General features: G+C 44.5%; 1 protein-coding gene across 7 annotated transcripts in view; it reads right to left on the reverse strand.

The window, feature by feature from the left end:
* Window positions 1-4,934: 4,934 nt before the first annotated feature.
* The window catches only part of DYNC1I1 (dynein cytoplasmic 1 intermediate chain 1), a 188,727-nt gene continuing 173,288 nt past the window's right edge, over window positions 4,935-20,373 (reverse strand). For all 7 annotated transcript variants that reach the window (XM_072033627.1, XM_027450829.3, XM_027450824.3 and 4 more), the window contains one exon: window positions 4,935-5,908. In XM_072033627.1, coding sequence (XP_071889728.1) covers window positions 5,798-5,908 — 111 coding nt within the window. In that variant the 3' untranslated portion in view covers window positions 4,935-5,797. The remainder of the gene's footprint in view (window positions 5,909-20,373) is intronic.

Raw genomic sequence — 20,373 nt, forward strand, 5'->3', positions numbered from 1 at the left:
TGCACACATGGTATTCTGTTACACAAATGGCATTGTACATCCAACAGCTTGCTCGGCTTCATTTATGAAGTTAGCTTCAAGTTAAAGCTAATACTGGGACAAGGAGGCTATAGGAACACCTGCAGCTCGAGAACAAAGTTACCTGTATCCCCCTGTGTATAAAAGAAATGCATTGGTATTGTTGTTGCACAAAAAAAAGAGATTTTTCTTCAGTCAGAAAACAGGATTGAAGCAAGCTTTGTTTTTTTGACCTTTCCCCCTTTTTTATTTTGTTTGTTTGTTAATATGTTATAATCAATCTGACTACGTAGTCAGTTGAAGATAATGTTGGGTGTCTTCTGTGATCCCTCTGAAGACCAGGATTGGGCCTTTATAGAAGGATGCTGTTTTCTTCAGAGGGGTCAGGGGGTGTTGGTGCCTGCAATATTGATTGTAAACTGAGAGAACCCCTAGATGCAATATCCTTGCAGAAAAATAAGGGGCATGATATCACACTGTATTGCAATATGTTGAAACACTGACGTGGAAAGTGCTATATTGCTGTGTTTGTCTTCGAGTCATCATAAAAATTATTTTCTTGGATGAAGTTATATTCCGAAGCTACCAGTGAGATGGAGCCGTGGCAGGAGCAGCCCGCGGTACCGGCACACCTGGAGGTGCAGGGAGAAGGCCTCAGCCCCAGCTGTCCACCTCTGCCCAGCTGACAGCTCCCTTGTATCAAAAACGGGTTAAAAAAAATTGCCCCTTGTATCTCTCCAGAATTAACTATCAGGGTTTTTTGGTTGAATCTTGTCATAAAAGTTAAATGTTCTCCCTGGGTGCTGCCCCTTTTCCAGGAACAAGGCCTGGGAGCAGCTCTCCCCTCACAGCTCCGTCCCCGCCAGGCCCCAGCCTCCCCCATGAGCTGTCCCCTGGGGGTGGGTCTGTCCTGCAGCTCTCCTCAGGGCCAGCTGAGGGGATGGAGGGGCTGAAGAGCCCCTGAAGGCTCCAGCAAGGAGCCTGTGGTGGCTCCAGTGGTGCGTGACCCAGTTCAAAGCGCTCTGAGCTCTGCCCGGAGATCTCGGGGAAGATCTTTCGAGCACAGTCGGCTTCCCCCAGACACAAAAGGACGCATTCCTGCTCTGAAAAGTTTACAGGCCAAGAAATTGCAGGATTGCCTTGCAAACAAACAAAAGGCCCTGAGGCCAGCGTTTAGATGTTTGTCTTCTCGGGGCTTCTGGGCGAGTTATGCAAAGCCTTGGGAGGAACTGGATAAAATGTGACCTCGCTGGCTGCCTGCGAGTCCTGCCACCTCCCTATGAGGGGGCTTGCCAAAAAAAACAAAAAGGATGGGCTATTGGTGATACCCATCGGTGTGACAGCGGGCTGGGGGGACTCTCAAGCAGTCCCCCCTTGTGTTTCTCAGCCACGCAGCAGCCGAGGGATGCTTTTCTGCCTGGTCCCCAAGGAATGGGTTGGGTCTAAGCTGCCCTAACAGCCACAGCTCGCAGGGATGCCTTCACGAGCAAACATACCACAGGCTTCAAAAATAACTTGGGCAGGTTTTTCTAAACCTGCTAAATACAGGAAACCTGACAAACCACTCCGCATCATGCTTCAGCAGGGACGGACTGCTCGGGGATGCCCCGGCTGCGTGCCCCATGGCGTGCCAGCACCACCAGACTTCACCCTTCACGGGGCCAAGGGACTCGGCCGGCCACGCTGCTCAGGCACTGCTGTGGAGCTGAGGCCCCGGGTGCTTCCCAGTTGAAACCTTGTCCCTGTTTTGCATAAGCTGGAAGACAGTTTCCAGAGCCGGTAATCACTCGTAAGTTATTTAATGGTTGGGAATATCTAAATCGCAAGGCATCTGTACTCTGAGCGCCTCCAGAGAGCTTCAAACAGGGCAGAAAGAACAGAAGCCGCCTGGGATGAAGGGGTTTCTTCCCGCCCACGTGGCTTTTCACCGACACGAGGAGCTTGACGCGAGGAGGTGAGCAAGGTGCTTGTCACGCTGCAGACAGGCGGCATTTTACGATGGGTGGTAATTGCTTTGCCTGCTCCTTGTGCGGCTCCTCACAGCACTAGGAAGCAGTGGCGTTGCTTGAAATACTCATGCCAAGATCTCAAGGTGTTTTGGCAAGGGCTCGCTGGTCTCTGTGCTCACTCACATCCAGGCTGTGGAACTGGTACGCTCTGGATGTGTGTTGCTTCTAGTGCCAAAGTGGCTCTGCTTATGAATTTGAAGAAGAACCAGCTCTGGAAGCTTCCTGAGGCCAGGCTGCTGCCCCTAGAAGAGCTGTGGCCTTCACTGAGACTGATGCTGCCCTCATGGTAGGGGAACCTCTTCCACCTGCCACTGGTCAGCAGGGACCTTCCTTCGCTAGGATGGCGTCAAGCTCCCTGAGAAGTTCTCAGGCTTCCGCCGCCTCCGCTTTGTACCTGAGGGTGCCAAAACTCAGAAGCGGATTAGAATTTCTCCCACACATTTTGTGGGAAGAAACCTATTCCCAGGTGTTTCCATGGCACTGTCATCTGTTTGCAGGCTGTAATCTGCAGTAAGCCCTCCTGATGGTCCAGGGCAGGGTGGGGGCTCCTCTGCTTCCAGACGTAATGAAAGTTTGGGTGTTGGTTTTGAACCCCCTGAAGGAAATACCTTTCAGCTTGGCAGATTCACCACACAACGCCGCCGAGTGCCTGCAGACAATGGCTTGTCCCTGCTGCATTGGGCTCTTTGAAGAAAGGTTTGAGGCAACGCTGCTGAGCCTCTTCTCCAGCAGCCAGTACTCGGCTGGCCCTTCCTTGGTGAGGTCTGCGTGCTCAGGCTCGGGAGGCAGCCCGTATCACCCTCACCTTTCAAACACCCCTTGTCCAAGTGCCATTATGCACACGATGGGTTTTGAAGCCCATGGACCTGGCACTCCATTCCTACACTTTTTGTTGTTGTTGTGGCTTGGCCAAATTCCAGGCTGGCCAGTGCTGTGCACAGTCTGCCCCTTTTAGCTAATGCCTTCAGTGCCCATCCCCAGTGTCACCCGCACAGTGCCTTTCAGATCAAACCCCTACTCCTCTGCCTCTCACACGCATTGCTGTGGCTTTGAGCTGGGCCCTGGAGCTGAGGGAGGCTGCTTTGCCCTTCACCAAGCACAGGACCTTTGGCTCTTCCACCTCAGAGTCCTCCACCCCGTCCTAAAGCTCTCTGTGAGTCAGCCCTGCCCTTCTCAGCCCACGGTGCTCGCCTTCCTGCGCTGCTTGCTGCATCGCCCTTGATGAGCTTGCACTTTCTTCCCCTGCTGGTGATGCAGCCCTCTCTGGCTCCATCTGAGCTCAGTTTGAGGCCTTCACTTTGCAGAAAGCTCGGGTGCCACAGCCCCAGCGCAGAGCCAGGGCTGTTTGCAGCTCGTTCTCACCCCATGGGAGCAGGTGGCAGCATCACGAGAGGATGGGGCACACTCCTCGTGCTCCTTGAAAATAAAGGCTGGGTTTGTATTTCACTCCCTACCAGGCAGATCCTGAGCAGTGTCTTCTCACACTGGCTCCTTCAGAAAGCCGGTCAGGTGGAGCTATTTGTTCAGCAGCAGGACAATTGCCCTAACAAAATAAACCTGCCAGTGATTCCTGCAAGGGCTGGGCCCAAACTGCACCACATGGCAGTGGTGAGCAGCAGCGGGGCATCAAGGCCCAGGTGCCAGTTGTAGGGATTGTTGTTGTGGGGTTTGTTACTGTAGGGTTCGCTGCCATCTGCTTCTGCTGCATGTACGGGCCCGTCAATGGTGTTGCTCTGTGAAACTTGGAGTTTCCCCTTGCTCCTGCTGTATCCCGCTGAGTTCTGCTCAAAGAAGAGGCAAGAGGAAAAAATAAGGTGGTTTTGTTTGTTGTTTTTTTTTGTTTTTTCCCCATTGTTTTTGGGAAGCATGCCCGCCTCTGCTCTGTGACACCCCACTGCTGCGCTGGGGAGAAGGAGGACCTTTGGTACAACTTCCATTTGCACACAGCAGAAGATTTTGGAGCTGCTCTGTGTCATCTCATAAGACGATTTACAAGCTATTAGTGCAACGAAGCAGGGAGAGCTTGGAAGGTAAATGCAGTTTCCCCTACTTCAGTTCCCAAACCTGAAATGCAACATGGAAACTGTGGAAGCAAACTTGCCATTTTCAGTGTACTGCTTACAATGAATGGGAAACAACAGAACGGGGTCTAAACCTTTCCCTTCGCACCTGTGTGCTCTCTTGCACTGTGGCCATGTGCTCTCAGGTGTGGATTTACTGTGACCAGCATGCTACTGGCAGGTTTGTCCTGTGCTGCGTGAAGTTCATCTGGGGCAGTGCCCTGCTCACCACAGCCTCGCGGGCACTGGGACATGGCGCAGCCCACCACGAACAACCCAGCCTGTGCAGTTGCTTCCAACTACCAAGCAAGAGGACAAGGGATATCCAGCTTCTCCAAGTGATGGATTGTCTCATACCGCTCCAGTTTCCAGCAGAAACCTCCCCCTGGTTCGGGATGCTGATACAGCCCTAAACGTGACTGCAACCTTACAGCCTCTTCGTTGCTGTCCACCCACCCGTGTTCCTGGCTGTGGTGCTCACCTGCTCACCACAGCCCCTCTGTTAGAGCCTGGTGCCACTGCGGTGCTCAGCTGGCAGCCTCCCCACCTCCCTCAGCACTCGGCCACGTCCCACTGGGTCTCAGGGAGCACAAGTCTGTGCCCCATGCCTTGCTCCAACCACAGAGATTTTTTCAAAGGAAGGTATTCCCTTTTCTCCTTCCCAAACTTGTTCCTCAAGACAGCTTGAAGAGGCCTCACTTTTCCTATCCCAAGTAACCATGCACGGCACCCAAGTGCACCCACGTACACCACAGCAGCACGAGTGCTCTGCGAGGCAGGAAGTCGCATTCTCCCCGTGCCCGGTACCGAGCGCTGCTGGCAAGGCAAGATGAACCACGCTGCGACAGAACAGGCTGGGTACGTTTTATTGGCAACACTCGTGTCACACCCGGGAACCACAACCCTTTGTCAGACTGTTAGTGTTAACTTGCATGACAAGTATCAGTGACCGACTGCATCTGAAATATTGTTAAAGTGCCTAGAAATAATAGGCATCTTGAGGAAAAAAAAGAAGAAGAAAAGGAAAAGAAACTCATTCCATCCACTCAAGCCAACCTTTATAGATCTTACATCTTAAGCACGACCGATGTACCGTAGTTGTTATGTGGACGTTAACGCAACCTCTACAGCAGCACACAGACAATGCAGTTCTCTCATTATGCACATGCTTTAGGATCGTTTATTTTAATGCTTTCAAATAAATATGTTCCATGCAGCACACCGCAATAAATAAGGAGCAGCAACTTTCATATAGTACATCCATTCATAATGTAAGTCACCATGTGAAACACCACATCTAAAGTCTTTGGCCCAGTCCCATACAGTGAAGCACACCACATCTGCACATAATCATATCTGGCTTCATATGGATTTAATAGGACTATGCCAGAAGGGCAATGTGAGCACAAGTTTAACCAGGGGTTCCTAGCTATTAAATACAGCTACTAAGTAGTTAAAAGGCAACAACTAAACCCATAAAGGGTTGATTTGTCTTTTCTTCCTTACTTTTCAGACAGAAATATAAAGTATGAAAATGCTCTGGATATTTTCAGCCTTGTGCAAAGCCGTGTGATTAATACGGAATGCTCTGAGCGATGCTGGCACGGACACTGGCAGCGACAGCCACAGCAAGATCGACTCGGACACTGAACACCAGACACTCGGCGGGGGAAGGCTGCTCTGGCGGGCGCTGCTCGTCCTCCTCCTCCTCTAGGCTGACAGCTCCACGGCCCCCTCCTCCTCGCTGTCCGCTCGGTTGGCACGGATCTCCACCAGGGTCCGGGCGAAACGGGTCCACTCGTCGTTGTGCGGCACAGCCAGCTGGGGGAGGAACGCAACACGGCGTTAACACGCTGTGAACCTGAGGAAAAGCTTTCTGCTGAAGTGTTTGCTGCGAAGCCTAGCCCCTTTGATAACATGTCAGGCCTCCCAGACGACGAGAGGCTGCTCACGTTAACCAAGGCCAACATGAGCAGGGTAACAGCGTACTGAAACCACTTTCCTGAAGTTCATTAAAGCTCTTAACAGTAAAATACATGCATTGTGTTATTTGGGTTGCCTTCCTCTACATTAAAGAATTTACAATTACAAAAACCGCATCATAGCGGGAACGTGACAGCAACGGGGGCTGCGGGGACAGTCTGCTTTTTGAGATCATCACGCAAGATACGTTTCTATTTAATAGCATCGATGTTTCTGATGAAGAGCTCTTGAAGATCAGGCTTCAAGAGGAACGTGTAATCCAAACAGCTAAACTTCCTGTCAAAATGCTTCAGTGATATGGCAAAACAACACTGCAGTCGGTTCTAGCTACACCCAAACTCCAATTTCTGGAAGATAATGCAAAGTAGGAGTGAGCTAATTACGGAAAACAAAACAAAACAAGCAGCTTTCTCAAACTTCATTTTCATTAACTCCATTTCCAGAAAATGGCACCAAACACCCACATTAACAATGAACTCTTTTACTGCCACCTTCAAGCCCTGAGATCGTGCCCTGAACATAGCATGAGCAAAGAGCTGTTTCGAGATCCTGTGCAGTGCTTGGTACTGAAGAAGGCAACTGTTTGGAACCAAGAAGCAACGTGACATACTACAGGGCATAAAGTAAGCTGTAGGACACCTTAGCAAAAGCACATCTTTAGACTAAAGAAGAAGACCTCAGCTAATCCAGCCTGTGGTACTCAGCATAGTCTGCACTGGCTTACTTCTTCCCAAACACCCCCAAAACATCAGGCAGCTGAGACTGAGAAAAGGAGGCAGTACATGAACTAGCACACCCAAGTCGAGCAAGAACTTGCATATCAGCCTGATGTTACCCCTGTGCGAAAGAGGTCCACATAAACTGCTCCAAGTTAAACCTTAATCAGATGGATGGGTATTTGCAGTGCTGGATCTAAACACCTCCTCCAGATCTCAACGAAGCCAATGAGCTTTTCAACTATTTTGTATCTAGCTTTGCCTCTACAGCCAGTATTTTGGAGAAAAATCCAGTGTACGTTTTAAAGCTTCCTATATACATTGCATATTCCAATGACTCAGCTACATTGTGAAGGGCTGGCGCAGCATAACTTTGTTTTTGCCTACTAAAATACTGGATATAACACAGTTCAGTTACTGACATTACAGACCAAGAAACGCCATCAGTGTGAAGCGATGAGCCCCAGGCGTGTTGCTGGGTTGGTTTCCCTCTTTCCACCTTCCACTCATTGCACTTCTCTCCAAGCCTTTTCTAGGAAACGGCGATGGGAGTTACAGGAGCAAACCCTCTGAGACAGCTGTCTCACACACAAACATGTGGGTCTGCTGTGGTCTTGAGGTGAAAGCAAGCTCCGTGCTTTGAAGGACGTTAAGCAGAAGGAAATGCAACACCAAAGCGAAGGTCAGTTTGCAACATAGAAGGAAGTACCTAAAACACAGGTTCGGTCACAGCCACGCTCCTATGCAAGCTACTACACAGTCAGCTAAGGGATGAGGCAAAGATCCTTCTGTTACAGATGCATTCAACATCTTTGTGTAGCAAATTCGCTGTTAACTATTGCTGGTGCCCTAAAAGATGTAATTTCTCATGATGACACTGTCATTTATTAAACTGCTGAATGAAAACATTAATGATTTTACTACTAGGAATTAGTGAGACTTATATAAAGTGGAGCAATATCTTAGTCAAAGGACTCTGAATTTAATAAAGCCTCATTTCTTCTTGTCTTTTTAAATCCCAAATGGCATTACATTGTATTAAATGGCTCAAGAAGGCAATATGTTGAAAGAAAAAAAAATGCAATGTATTTATTACATTGAGATCATTTAATTCCCTCTACTCCACAGCATGGCCACAGACAAATAAAATCAAAGTCCCGGCTATTACAGCTTGAAAACTCTCAAACTTGAAAAATCTCCCTGCAAACATAGGTCGGCAACACGGTTGGCTGACAGATGGAGGACGGACCGGGCCTTTTTTAATGTCCCGATTGACAAAACAGTTATGATTGTAGTGAAATAATGAATAAGGATTGAAGTGAAGGCCATCAGCACACAGATGAGAACGCTCAGTGTCCACATGCAATCTAATTACTTAGATCTTTGTTTTATTTTACCTTATTAAATCCTACGTACTGCGTCATGCTTTCAATGAGGGGCCAGCCCTGCTAGCAGACTGTTAGTAGAACAAACCCCTCTAATAGAAATTCCTCAGGGATGGAGAGGGAAACCTTAGCAATACTGAAGTCAAGGGAAAAATTGACTTTGATTCCCCTACTTCTTTCTGTGAAGTCCCTACAGCTGAACCACAAAAGTTATAAGGCAAAAGACCACAAATAAAAACAAAAGCATCCACAAACTCCAATTCAAATTCTTGTATGAATTATCGCTCCCCTTCCAGTCATTTTCCATAAAAGTTCTTTCAACTATGTGTACTTACACCAACAAATGTTGAAGGCCTGTGTCCGACTGTGGACTCTCCTCTTTGGCCTTCCTGCTGAAGTAGTTACACGGCAAATACCAGCGCAAGGGTGGAAGAAATGAGGAGACACATTGTAGAGGAAGGGCAGGGGTTTAGAGCTATTTAGGGGTTCCTCACCTGTTTGGCATTTTTGCCATTTTTCTGTCCACTTCCACTTACTACAAAGCAGCCTGTGTTGAGTTCCAGCAGTCAAACTCTACACAGAGTAAAAACATTCACCAAAGCATAATAAGGTAATATAATAACTTACATTAACATTTGGGTCATAAGGTTATTTGAATGAACTGACACTAAGGTATGGAGCAGAACAAGAAAATAAACGTTATTAAGTGCTTTCCTTTGATCCCTTCAAAGGGAAGGTAAGCACTACCTGCTGTTAATTAATTGACTACATTACCCACACTACTTTAGCCTAAATACTACGATATATTTAGGTTGCATCAGATGTTACTTTTAACGAGGAAAGCCAGAATTATCAAAGCAATGGGATGACTTTAGCCAGACTTTGTCTGTTCAGCTGTTGGAAGATGGGTAGTTTTGTCCTCTGTCTGGCTTTTAAAACATCAAAAGAATTCAGGCTGCAAGCCTATGGACCTCCAAGTGTAACCACAAGTTTATGCACCCAGATAAACCTGCTTCTGCTTGTGAAGTTACATGTGCTCATCTGGTTACAGGAGGGAGAACTTAGTACCAAAAAACATCAAGATGCTAAAACATCAATTCCATTTTTTATTGGGTGGAGCTATTTAACTCAGTACAACTGGGGTCCTGTCATTTCTCAAAAATCAAATCTTTTTTTTTTATATCACTCTAACCATTTTAGATTCCCCCCTCCAATCCACGTCCATAAAATACTCCTCCAAAAGCACTCAGGATCTATAAAATCAGTATCTGTACCTGTTTACACATGATCAATAACATGTAACACACTAAACACTACACACATTTAAGGTTTTATTTCAGCTAGTCCGCAAACTGCTTCTTGATGGCACTCAGAAGCTGATTCACGTGATGCAAACTCTCAGTTAGTTTTTCCACCAACTCCATCACTCTGATTTCAGACACGCAGACTTCAGGTGAGAAGAGGTAATCGCCCGAAACGCTCCTCCTGACCGAATGGTGCAGCACCGACACTGCTGGTAAAGGAAACCCGCCCTGAGCAGCACCTCCCAACCAGCAGCCCTAGACCCCCACACAAAGTGAGCTCAGCTGAACCCAAAAAATGAGACTGGCTGTGTGCTGAACAGGATTGTAATTTAGGAGTTGAGATCTCTCTCTCCTCTTATTCATCTCCTTCCCCACAGCAAGCGATAGCTGGACCCTGCCTACTAGTTGTGGTCAACCAGAAGCCCCTTGCCTCCAGTATCACTCCCAACCCCTTCTGTTTTGGTGGTAGTGCATCGAGCTGAGCTTTCAAGTCTGGAGATGGTCTCAACAACGTATAGATTTGGAAAGATGGGATCTGTCTAGTTGGGTCACACAGATCAACTACAGACGGGTGTTTGTTTTCTCTCTTATCTTTTTCAGTCATGAAACTACAGTAGACTTAGAAACGTAATGGCTTATAGGCAACTGCATACAGTTGTGGGTATTATAATATGAGAGGGACATAAAACCATTAGAGTGTCCAAAGGAGGGCTACAGAGATGCTGAAGGGTCTGGAGGGGAAGATATAAGAAGAACAGCTGAGGTCCCTTGGTTTGTTCAGCCCCGAGCAGAGCAGGCTGAGGGGAGGCCTCATGGCGGCCTGCAGCTCCCTCATGAGGGGAGTGGAGGGGCAGGCGCTGAGCTCTGCTCTCTGGGGACAGCGACAGGACCCGAGGGAACGGCATGGAGCTGGGACAGGGGAGGGTCAGGCTGGGGGTTAGGGAAAGGCTCTGCACCCAGAGGGGGGTTGGGCACTGGGACAGGCTCCACAGGGCAGTAGTCATGGCACTGAGCCTGACAGAGTTCAGGAAGTGTTTGGACACCGCTCTCAGACACATGGTTTGTTTTTTGTGTGGTCCTGTGTGGAGCAAGGAGTCGGCCCCTTGTGGGTCCTTCCTGACTTGGGATATTCTACGACTCTGTGAAGGCTTGTAAAGCTTAAAGGCAAGATTGTTCCAACATGTGCCTATTCTGCACTTGTAGATAAAGGGCAAAATAACCAGACTCAAGGGTAGCAACATCCAGGATCTTCCTGAGGAACACCTGGCTTTGCCTGGCCCACGGATCAAAATTCCATACAATTTCCATACAATGTACCCTGGGCGTGACAAAACCCTGATCTCAAGGTGCCACCACAGAACCTTTGGATATCCAAAACCAGAACCTTTGGATATCCAAAACTCCTGAGGCCTCGGTGTTAGCTGGGTGATCGCCCTAGCCAAGCACATCACTTACCTGCTAGTCTTCCAGCCCTGAACTACAAACACACTCCTCTTGATCCTAACACTGACGAAGGAGATGGCTTATACGCATTCTGGTAAGAGAATAAGGGAGCTACCTCCCTCCCTGAGTCTCACCAGGTAAGCCAGTCACACGCGGCAGCACAAATGGGGGTTTCACTGGGAACAGCCTCCTCCATCTTCTCATCGAGGCAGAGACTTCCTCAGTGTGCACAGCTTCCAATCCACACACCAGAGATAGCGTGAACACAAACTGTATTTCCTGTGTTTTTACAGAAACTGTGCTCTTGGGAACTCCACCGAACATTAATGCTCAGAAAATCTTCATGCAGGACTCAGGAGAAGGAGATGCCCAACACCAGACACCTGTCAACACCGCCAGTTGTGCCGGCTAGTGCTGGGCTGCCCAAGCAAGCAGAAAAACAACAGAAAAACAGTGCCTGAAGACACAAATCAGCATAAATTTAACTTCATTTTCAGGCTCAACACCTGGTAACACTTGTTCTTTTAATTTAGGTGTATTAAAAAAAAAAGAAAGTTTTTGAGCCTGAACAACACCACTGCAAAACAAAACAAAAATCCAACCTCTGAATATGGTTTTTAGAGGAATCTATCCAGGAGGTTGAAATTAGATATTATAACATATTTTAAGTTTTTCAGTATATTCCCCTCCTATCCATCTTTTTTATTGCTGAAAGTGTTTAAGCTCAATTTATCCAAATCTCTGTATAGCTTCAGCTTCCTTGAAAAAACACTTTCCAGCAAATGAATTATTCAATGAGGATATTTCACTTGATTCCTGGCTTACTGCCTTTCCCGGAGCCTCTAAATTTTTGAGATGAGGGTGGACAACTCTTTCTGCCTCCATCCCTCCGTGCTCTTGTCCAGCACCGCTCTCCTGTGAGGGCTGGGGACTCTCCTAAGAGGGAGGAAAAACACAATAGCAATTTCAAGAGCAGCACTTTGGAGTAGATGGCTTCCCAAACTCTCAAAAGGAGCACAGTAGACTGTATTCAACCTATTTAATTTCTTTTTAATGACTGTACCTCCTGGGTCAATTTACCTGTCACTGTGGTACCGGTACACAAACTGCAGCACCGATTACCGGGGAAAGTACCATGCAATCCGAATCACCAGGTTAATAATCACATTTTTTCATCTTCACCTGGAGTTTGGATACCTCAAAGGAAAAACAGGCACAGGAAAGCCTTTCTCAACATCGTCTCCGACTCCTGGGTTAATTTGGAGGACTGCATTTTTCCAACCCAAACCATCTATAATCGCCTCTAACACACACGTTCCCTAACACAGGTGTAAAAGGAGAATCTGAAAATGAAGCGTTACACCACGGCTTGGAGCAATCTGCCAAACGTCTGTGGTCTGCAGACGGCCTGCCGAACCGTACTGCCACACACTGTTTTCAATTAGACATTTGCAGACGAGCCTGCATGGTGGTCCAAGATACACTTTAAGGGTGATAGAGGTTCCCAAGTCCAAAATAGGTGACCCATTCAAACCGTTTATGTAAGTACAATGCTTTATTTTTTATTTCCTTATTTTTTTCATGTAGAAAACCTTATTCTGACCTAAATTTTGCGATGGGTTTCTCTAGCTAGTCAGTGTACTCGTAGAGATCAGGAACTTTCTGACCAACGTGCATCCTTTATTAGTTGCAACTGGGTTTTCTGCTGTTTGGAGGTAAAAGTTGGTTTTATATTAGACAATCCTATTGACTTCTCTCCACTTTGACAGAGCTGTATGTGCAAAAAAAATAAATCTCACATTCAACAGGGAAAATCAAAACGACATGAAAATTCATGCTCCTCATATCTAAAATGCTCTGTTGCTATTATAATTTTTGACAAAGGCAGGTTAATCACTCTTTGAAGAGCTAGCTAATTAAAGCATGAGAAAACATTCAGATTAATTTGAGTTTGTGAAAAACAGCAAGTACGGCAAACCAAGTTTAATGACTGAAATCTCAGAATTCACACTAAGTTATCTCTGTGTGTGGTTTATCACCATCTTTATATTCTTTCAGTTTAATAACATCACCAAATAAATGCAGCTTTGGAAGAATATCATTTTAGCTCTTTTTCCCTAGGCAGAATTTTTGTCAACCTATATTGTCCTTATCACCTTCTAAAATTACGTGCTGCATTGAAAAGAAATCTGCTGCAAATACTTTGTGCAACGGATTAACATCTGAATGCATTTATGACACTGTAGGTAAAAATATTTTATGATGATAAAATATAACTATTTCAGCTTGATCTTTTTCTACGAAGTAGAACAGACAAATCGGTCTAATTCTCCGGGTAAAAGGGAGTACTTGTGGGATGACGATCATAATGCTTACAAATCAGAAACAAGAGCGATAGTTCTCCTTTAAACAACTGATCTTAATCTTCCAGAGTTCAACAGATGTTATCATCACTGACAGGGAAGTAAAAACAGATACATAGATGTAAATGTTAAATGGCTTGATACACACACGCACAGAGTCAGCAGGCACGCACCTATTCTGGCCCTGGTCTTGCCCCACAGAACCCATTACAGAATGCCTTTGACATTTTTCTCAACCTATATGGATTTCTTTTTTCCTGAAAAAGCCTATATTTTTCCAGGCAACACCCTATGCCACACACATGGATGGAAACAAAGTGGGAGGTAATATGCAAGGGAATGGCCACCAAAGTAACCAAGAGCACCCTTTTCACATAACTGCAGTACCACTGTATTTAACTCTTGGGAGAGCCGAGCATCACTGCTAACAATGGATGAAACCACTGGCAGGAACTCAAACCCCACATACTGCATGCAGATGATTTTAATAAGATACAGTGTTTAGACCACAAAGGATACACTCCAGAGTAGCTCTATATATATTTGTTTACTTAATTGAAGGGGTGGAATACCATAGGCAGCCTAAATACTGCATTTATTCTATGCACAGCAGTCAGTCTAGTGTCACAGACACAGTATACACCACCCTTCCATGAAGTTAATTACTTAGCCCTCATCTAGATTAATGTCTGTTGTGATTTATTTCTCTGCAGTTCACCAGCAGGCTCTGATTTAACTAGTGCTGCCATAGTAAAAAGAAGACAAAATATTAGTTTATATGACAAAAAAAGCTTAATCCCAAACAGAAACAGAACATAATTTCAGCAAAATTCCCGTTTTTCTCCTAAGGAGAACAGTAGCTGCTAAATTGTTACATATTTGATGGCAAATTGTGTTTTGAATACAAACCAAACAATGGTGTTATTTTAATAATTTACATGTAAAGAGCAAAGATGCCCTGGGTTAAGCTCCTACATAGGAATCCAAGCTCTGAAAGCCTACTAATTCTTTTCTAAACTTGATCATCGTTGTCTCTAGCAGTCATCTTGATGCCAGGCTAACAGAACAGACTAAAACGCAGTCTGTAAATTATACATACAAGACACACAAATGCACGTTAACTGAACTGAAAGACTGCAGGCTCTTAACACTTCAAAGATAGGAAATGTCAAAGTTAGGGTTAACTCCCCTAAATGTTACTCATTTTGCAGTATGATACCGTCTTTAATCTTTATCAAAAAATAAAAACAACACAACGCAAAACCTGTGCTGGAAGCAAACACCAATTACAGAAAATTTCAGCCTGGAGGATTAGAACTTGATTGGGCGTATGAAAAAGAAAAGAAGGAAGTGGAAAGTATCTTTAATTGTAGACAACACTACAGTTCCACCTATAATATCAGAGTTGGCTCAGACTCTCCTGAAATAATTAGAAAGAACGACGTCCAAGCTACTGAACTGATTTTTCTTCCCTCAATTACTGTATCAAAATGCTGTACTTCATATCAACTACAGAAGATAAAATATTGAGTAACTCCAAGATTCTTGAAAGAGAGGATAAAGCTGAAATTTTGATTACTCTTGTTTCCTTACAGCACCTCCTACTTGTAAAATACAAACTTAAAACTATAAACTTAGGGACTATTCTTAAACTACAGGATTTCCACAGAACACCCAAGTGCTTTTGCCAGGCACATTGTGGTAGCCCTCACCTACGGATCTCCTCAGGTCCTTGGAGATAAGAGATTTAATCTAATTCAGCAGCTACAAAAACAAAAAGAGCAACTGCCATGCTTCAAAAAAACTAGTAATTTTGCTACAGAAGAGGTGTCCTAAGCAGCAAAGACATTACAGTTCCTACCTTTCCACCACTTCTGCAGTGCCACCAATTTACAGGTTAAGAAAAAAAGTCAGGTAGATCGGTTTCTCATGAGGATCCTAGTCCTGACAGTAGAATTTATGGACATAAATTTAATATAGAAATTAAAGCCATTGATTTTTTTTTCCTTAGTTTCAGGACATTTAATGCTCTGAATTAAGTGATCACATAAGAACTCCTTCTCTACCCAATTATATTATCAATTATCATTGCACTAGGAAATGTAGAAATACCAAATGGATCCAAACGAGATGGTAAGGAGCCTTCAATCCGTTGTTCTTTCCAATACCTGGCAACTACATTGACTTGGAAGAACTAACCCATCATTTTTATCATTTTCACTTTAAATACGAGAACTTCAGCCTCTGGAGCACCTGCACTGGCCGAGGTGTCTCCTTGGAAGTCCAGCTGAATGAAGGGCCACTGCCTCAGGGTGGAAACAAATCGTGGTGCCTTCAGCTTAGTTTGCTTCCTTTTTTAAACCAAGCCAGCCAAGTCCACTCCGTGGTTCACTCCAGAACAGGAACTGTAAAGGGTTTTTGCCACTGCCTTCTGGCTCCCAGATGGCCGATGGATTCCCACCAAAGCTAGCCTATGAACTGCTCTTCTTTTTTTTGGAAAAGTTTTTTTTTTCCTTGAGGATTTCTTCCCTTCCATTTTGCAGCTATTACCTGCAAAAGCCCATCCACGAAATAACATTTTTTCCCTTCGTTTCAGACACAGGCAAAGATACATTTCATATTTAAATTAAACACTGCATGTGGAGTTTTGGCTGCTGAATACGATGTATTAGGGCTCAGCTTTCCTCAATTGATATTTTAATGTAACCGTTACCTTCCAAGCCATGAATTAGTTTTTCATGTTCCAAATACATACCATTTTGCTAAACATTAAAGAAAAAAACAAAACAATTAGAAACATAATTAAGGATTCCCAAAATGAAAACTGGTATCGGATGTAACAGGTTGAAACCACAGATGCATCATGAAGAAAATTAATTATACAAAGCAGCTCTTGTTTCAGAAGTGTTTAACACCACAATGATAGCATACGGATTTCAATTAGATTTGCAAATTGCTGCATACAAACGGAGTTTAAACTAAATTTGGCGTTTGGTACTTTTTCCCTTCCATACTCCGCGTTACTTAAAGCTATGAAAATTTTCCTCACATGCATCAGAAAGGGGATAAAAGCTTTCAGAGAAAACACTACCCAATGGCCTAACCAGGTATTTAAAATACATACCCTGCTAAACTATTAGTGTGCATTTACTTGAGCTCTGTTTCCCACCAGTTTTACATGATGCAGGTCCAGAACACTGCAGGTTAGCTGCAGCATCTACTCTGCCTCCACTGCCTCACGTACATCTACCATGAAAAGCCTGGACCCAGATTGTCTTTTCCTCTGAGCCTCTTCAGGAGCTACTAGTGAAGCCACCACTGCTGCAGATGCAATAAATACACAGTGGATGGACCCGTACATCAGATCCAGTGCGTGCCTTTTCTTCTTTCTCTTGTTCTCTGCATTGTTTTACAGCAGGAAAATACCTACACAAAGACCAGCACACACTGCCCTCCCTTCCACCCATCCTGCAGGCTTTCCTGTGCAGAGATCTCTTACAGTTTCTCTTCTGCCACTCTCGGCGCTTCGTTATCTGAGTGCCTTCTAATAGTGCATTAAGCTACATGATTAACTCCTGTTACATGTGGCTTGTCCCCTCTGATCCTCTCTGCAGGGGGAGAATCTGGGCCTTTGCAAGGGAAAAGGAAACATACGTCGGCTTTAAAAGTAGTGTGCAAATGAACAGAAAGGACTGGAGCCAGATTTCTGCTGGTTGGTTGCTTTTTTTTTTTTTTTTTTTAAAGCTTTTTATTTCATCTGATGAGGGCTTGAGGAATTCTTAAAAAAGGCATCTGTATCACACTGGAAATTCATGTCTTTTCACCCTGTGAAATTCTCTGGGGAGCTGGTAAGATATTATCTTAAGGTAAGGATTAAGAATTAATTTAAGTTTTAGGATGACTACCTAATCCTCCTTTTCTAGCTGTTTTTGCTAATGCCTGCTACCTCTATTGTCTAATTAACAAATGAGATACAGGATACCTTTGTTAACAATCTGGTACTTTCTCCTTCAGTTTTAACAAATAAACTTCCAGTTCTAAAAGGAAGGTGAAACTTCATTTACATGTATAGTAAAACAGAAGGAACACCATCTTTACCATGAAGAAGTGTACATGATGGCATCAGGCAGGAAGGTGACCCTGTATGACGAGTTTGATCTACTGCAAGATCACAATCAAACACATCACAAGCTCCACCTTGAGAGGATGTTTTTTCCCCACCTTCCCTACTTGCTCAGAGAAGCTGTGGATGCCCCATCTCTGGAGGTGTTCAAGACCAGGTTGGACGAGGCCTTGGCCAACCTGATCTTGGCATCCCTGCCCATGGCAGGGGCATTGGGACTGGGTGATCTTTGGGGTCCCTCCCAGCCATTTTGTGATCCTGTGGTCAGCTTGCAGCCACATGCTCTGGTGACAGCCATATCTTCAGCTCCAGAAGTTCGCCCTCTCTGGGACTAAGCACTCCTAATATGTGTGGTTCATGTGGGAATACGTATCTTCCCACCAGGCTCAGACCTCCTCAGCTAGTCACACCAAGTTCTTCAGTCTCCTTCCGCAGGCCAGTCCCATTTCCTAGTAGTGCAGACCCACATCTCTCCCTGACGAGCATATTTCAAATGGTCTTTTAAAATACATGCATTTTTAAATATGAAGGGAAACAATGCTGAAGTCATCTTTTAAATAACATTCGTTTTGTGAAGCTGCTTTGTGAGTCAGGAGGCCACAGTGATGGAAATTTAGAGGGGCAGCATAGCAGCAAGGCACCACAACCTGCAAAAAGTGGCAGAGAAAGGGAAACCTCGTGGCCCTAGGCTGACACTGGAGATAAACAGCTTCAGCCCCCAGGTGCAGGTCTTGGGTAAGTCTGTTGAGTTACTCCATGGCTCAGTTTCCCTCTAGAAAAATACGTCCCTAATAAGACATTACAATTAACGCAAGACCCTATTCCAGTCTGCTGTGACGAAGCCTACTGAAGTACCAAAACAGACTGAAAAAACAAGACAACTCATTTCTGTCTCCATTTCTCATCAGACTAGAACCAGACTGCAGCGACAATCCCACAGTCACCAATATGAGTGTATACGGGTACTCACAAGCATAGATGTGTGCGTTTAGATCTCAGGATATAGCTAGGTCTTATTTTGAACTGCAGAAGTACTTCAATGTTTGGTTTGAACTGATCAACACAATGTTGTTTTTCTACAGGAGAATAAACCAGTGCTTACATAAAGACCTCAAAGCATTCACAGTAACCTAAAGTAATGAATATTGTAATGAGAAACACAAGTATTTAGGGTGATAATGACTGGACTTTGCTCTACTTAGATCGGCTCACCCCCTATGGAGGCTACCAAAGCTTAAAGATTTTATCACCCTAGTAATCAGCAATGGGTAATGGCCTTCATAAAACACAGTAATTAAATTGACTGATTTCAAACTAGTGCATTTTTTTCATTAGGGAGTTCTTATTTAACCTACTTCAAAAAAATCCCTTTGTGAATACTGGCTGTATCAGTCTAAATTCAAATGACGAGGGACAAAGAGCTTGTTCTGTTCAATATTTCAGTTACTATTTTAACTATAAAGCTAGAGTTCCCAATATGCTGTCGTTGCCTTTTTTTTGGTCATCTCTAAGAGCTTCCAGTTTTAAAAGTCTCTCAAGACTGAACACTGTAAAACTGGGGGCAGAGGGGAAGCAAATCAAAACCCTAGTTCTTTACATTTTCCAACAACTCTTAAAAGATTCTGCTTTGTTAATACATGCTTTTAAAATCCTCCGAGGCCAATGTTGCAGCCTTCACAGCAAAAATATCAATGGTGAAATTGAGGCTCTGCCTCACAATCCATTTAATCATCCTTTATGCCTGGATTGTGTTGGTTGTTGTAACTATTGTGTCTGGCTTGATCTTTGTATGCTTTTGAAAAGAACTTGGTTGTAAGCACAACCTCTTATTATTGCTCAAATTTGCCTTCATGATATGTATGTGAGCCATTTATCTGTGTTCCAAGAATACTTGTAATTCAACACAGATTTGAAAATAAAATATTTTATAGCAAGTCTCAGCTTTGCTTTTGTGGCAAAAACATTTCCTCACTCAATATATGCTCTACAAGAGCTTTACAATGGAAAAAGTAAACCTACTGGAAAATCTACCTGGATAAGTTAATGACATAAAACCTAGTTTCATATTTCTCTCTCTGCACAACAGAAATTCAGCTGCACAGAAGAGAAGCTGGCTGTTTTCTGTATGAAATCCATGGTGAAACTCGGGAATCTCAAGACAGGATGACAAAGTACCAGTCCTTCTCCACTCACTCTAGCCATGTGACTAAATAGCCATGCTGAAATGTGAGAGTTGCTCATGAATATGCATGTCTCCCTGTCTGGAACCCCAAGAATCCCAGAACAGCTGCTACAGGCTGCTGAAATCAAAGCAACTGATTTTACAGGAACCAATGGGATATTCCTTATGGCACCAACACATCCACGTATTTCAGGCAGTTGCCAGCTCCTCCTTCACTGCTCACGTTCTTGAAAATGAGATACAGAGCAAACATCCACCATGGATCAAATGGGGAAATACACACACTGCTTGATGCAGCAGCCGCAAAGCAGCTTACAGAGACATTACCTCTGAAACCTGATGGAGTTGTGTAAATGTCAACACGATGCTGATTTCACTGCAAGAATAAGGGACAGAGGTAATAAATGTTTAAAGCATCCCATGTAATTGCTTTCTTTGGCAGAGCCAGCTTTCCTGGATGGTCTAGGGAAAGTCCAATTTCACCTGTCATAGCAGTCATCCTCGAAAAGCACGCCTGGAATCAGCTGCCTGAAAGACCACCGAACAGATGCAGTGGTTTGTCCTGTAACTGGTTTAACAAAATCAGTAATAAGCTCCTGGTGATTAGTTTCAAACCCTCCAATACTGCACTGAACTTACTTTATATTCTGTTACAATCAAATAATACATCATTGATTTCCAGTTTCAATCTATTCATTCCCAATGCAAACAAAATATGAGCAGGAAGAGATTAATGAAAAAAAAAAGAAAGAATGGAAGGTAGAAGAGAAGCTGCTTCTTTCACAAC

This window comes from Anas platyrhynchos, chromosome 2 (assembly GCF_047663525.1).
Source record: "Anas platyrhynchos isolate ZD024472 breed Pekin duck chromosome 2, IASCAAS_PekinDuck_T2T, whole genome shotgun sequence".
Taxonomy (NCBI): Eukaryota; Metazoa; Chordata; class Aves; order Anseriformes; family Anatidae; genus Anas; species Anas platyrhynchos.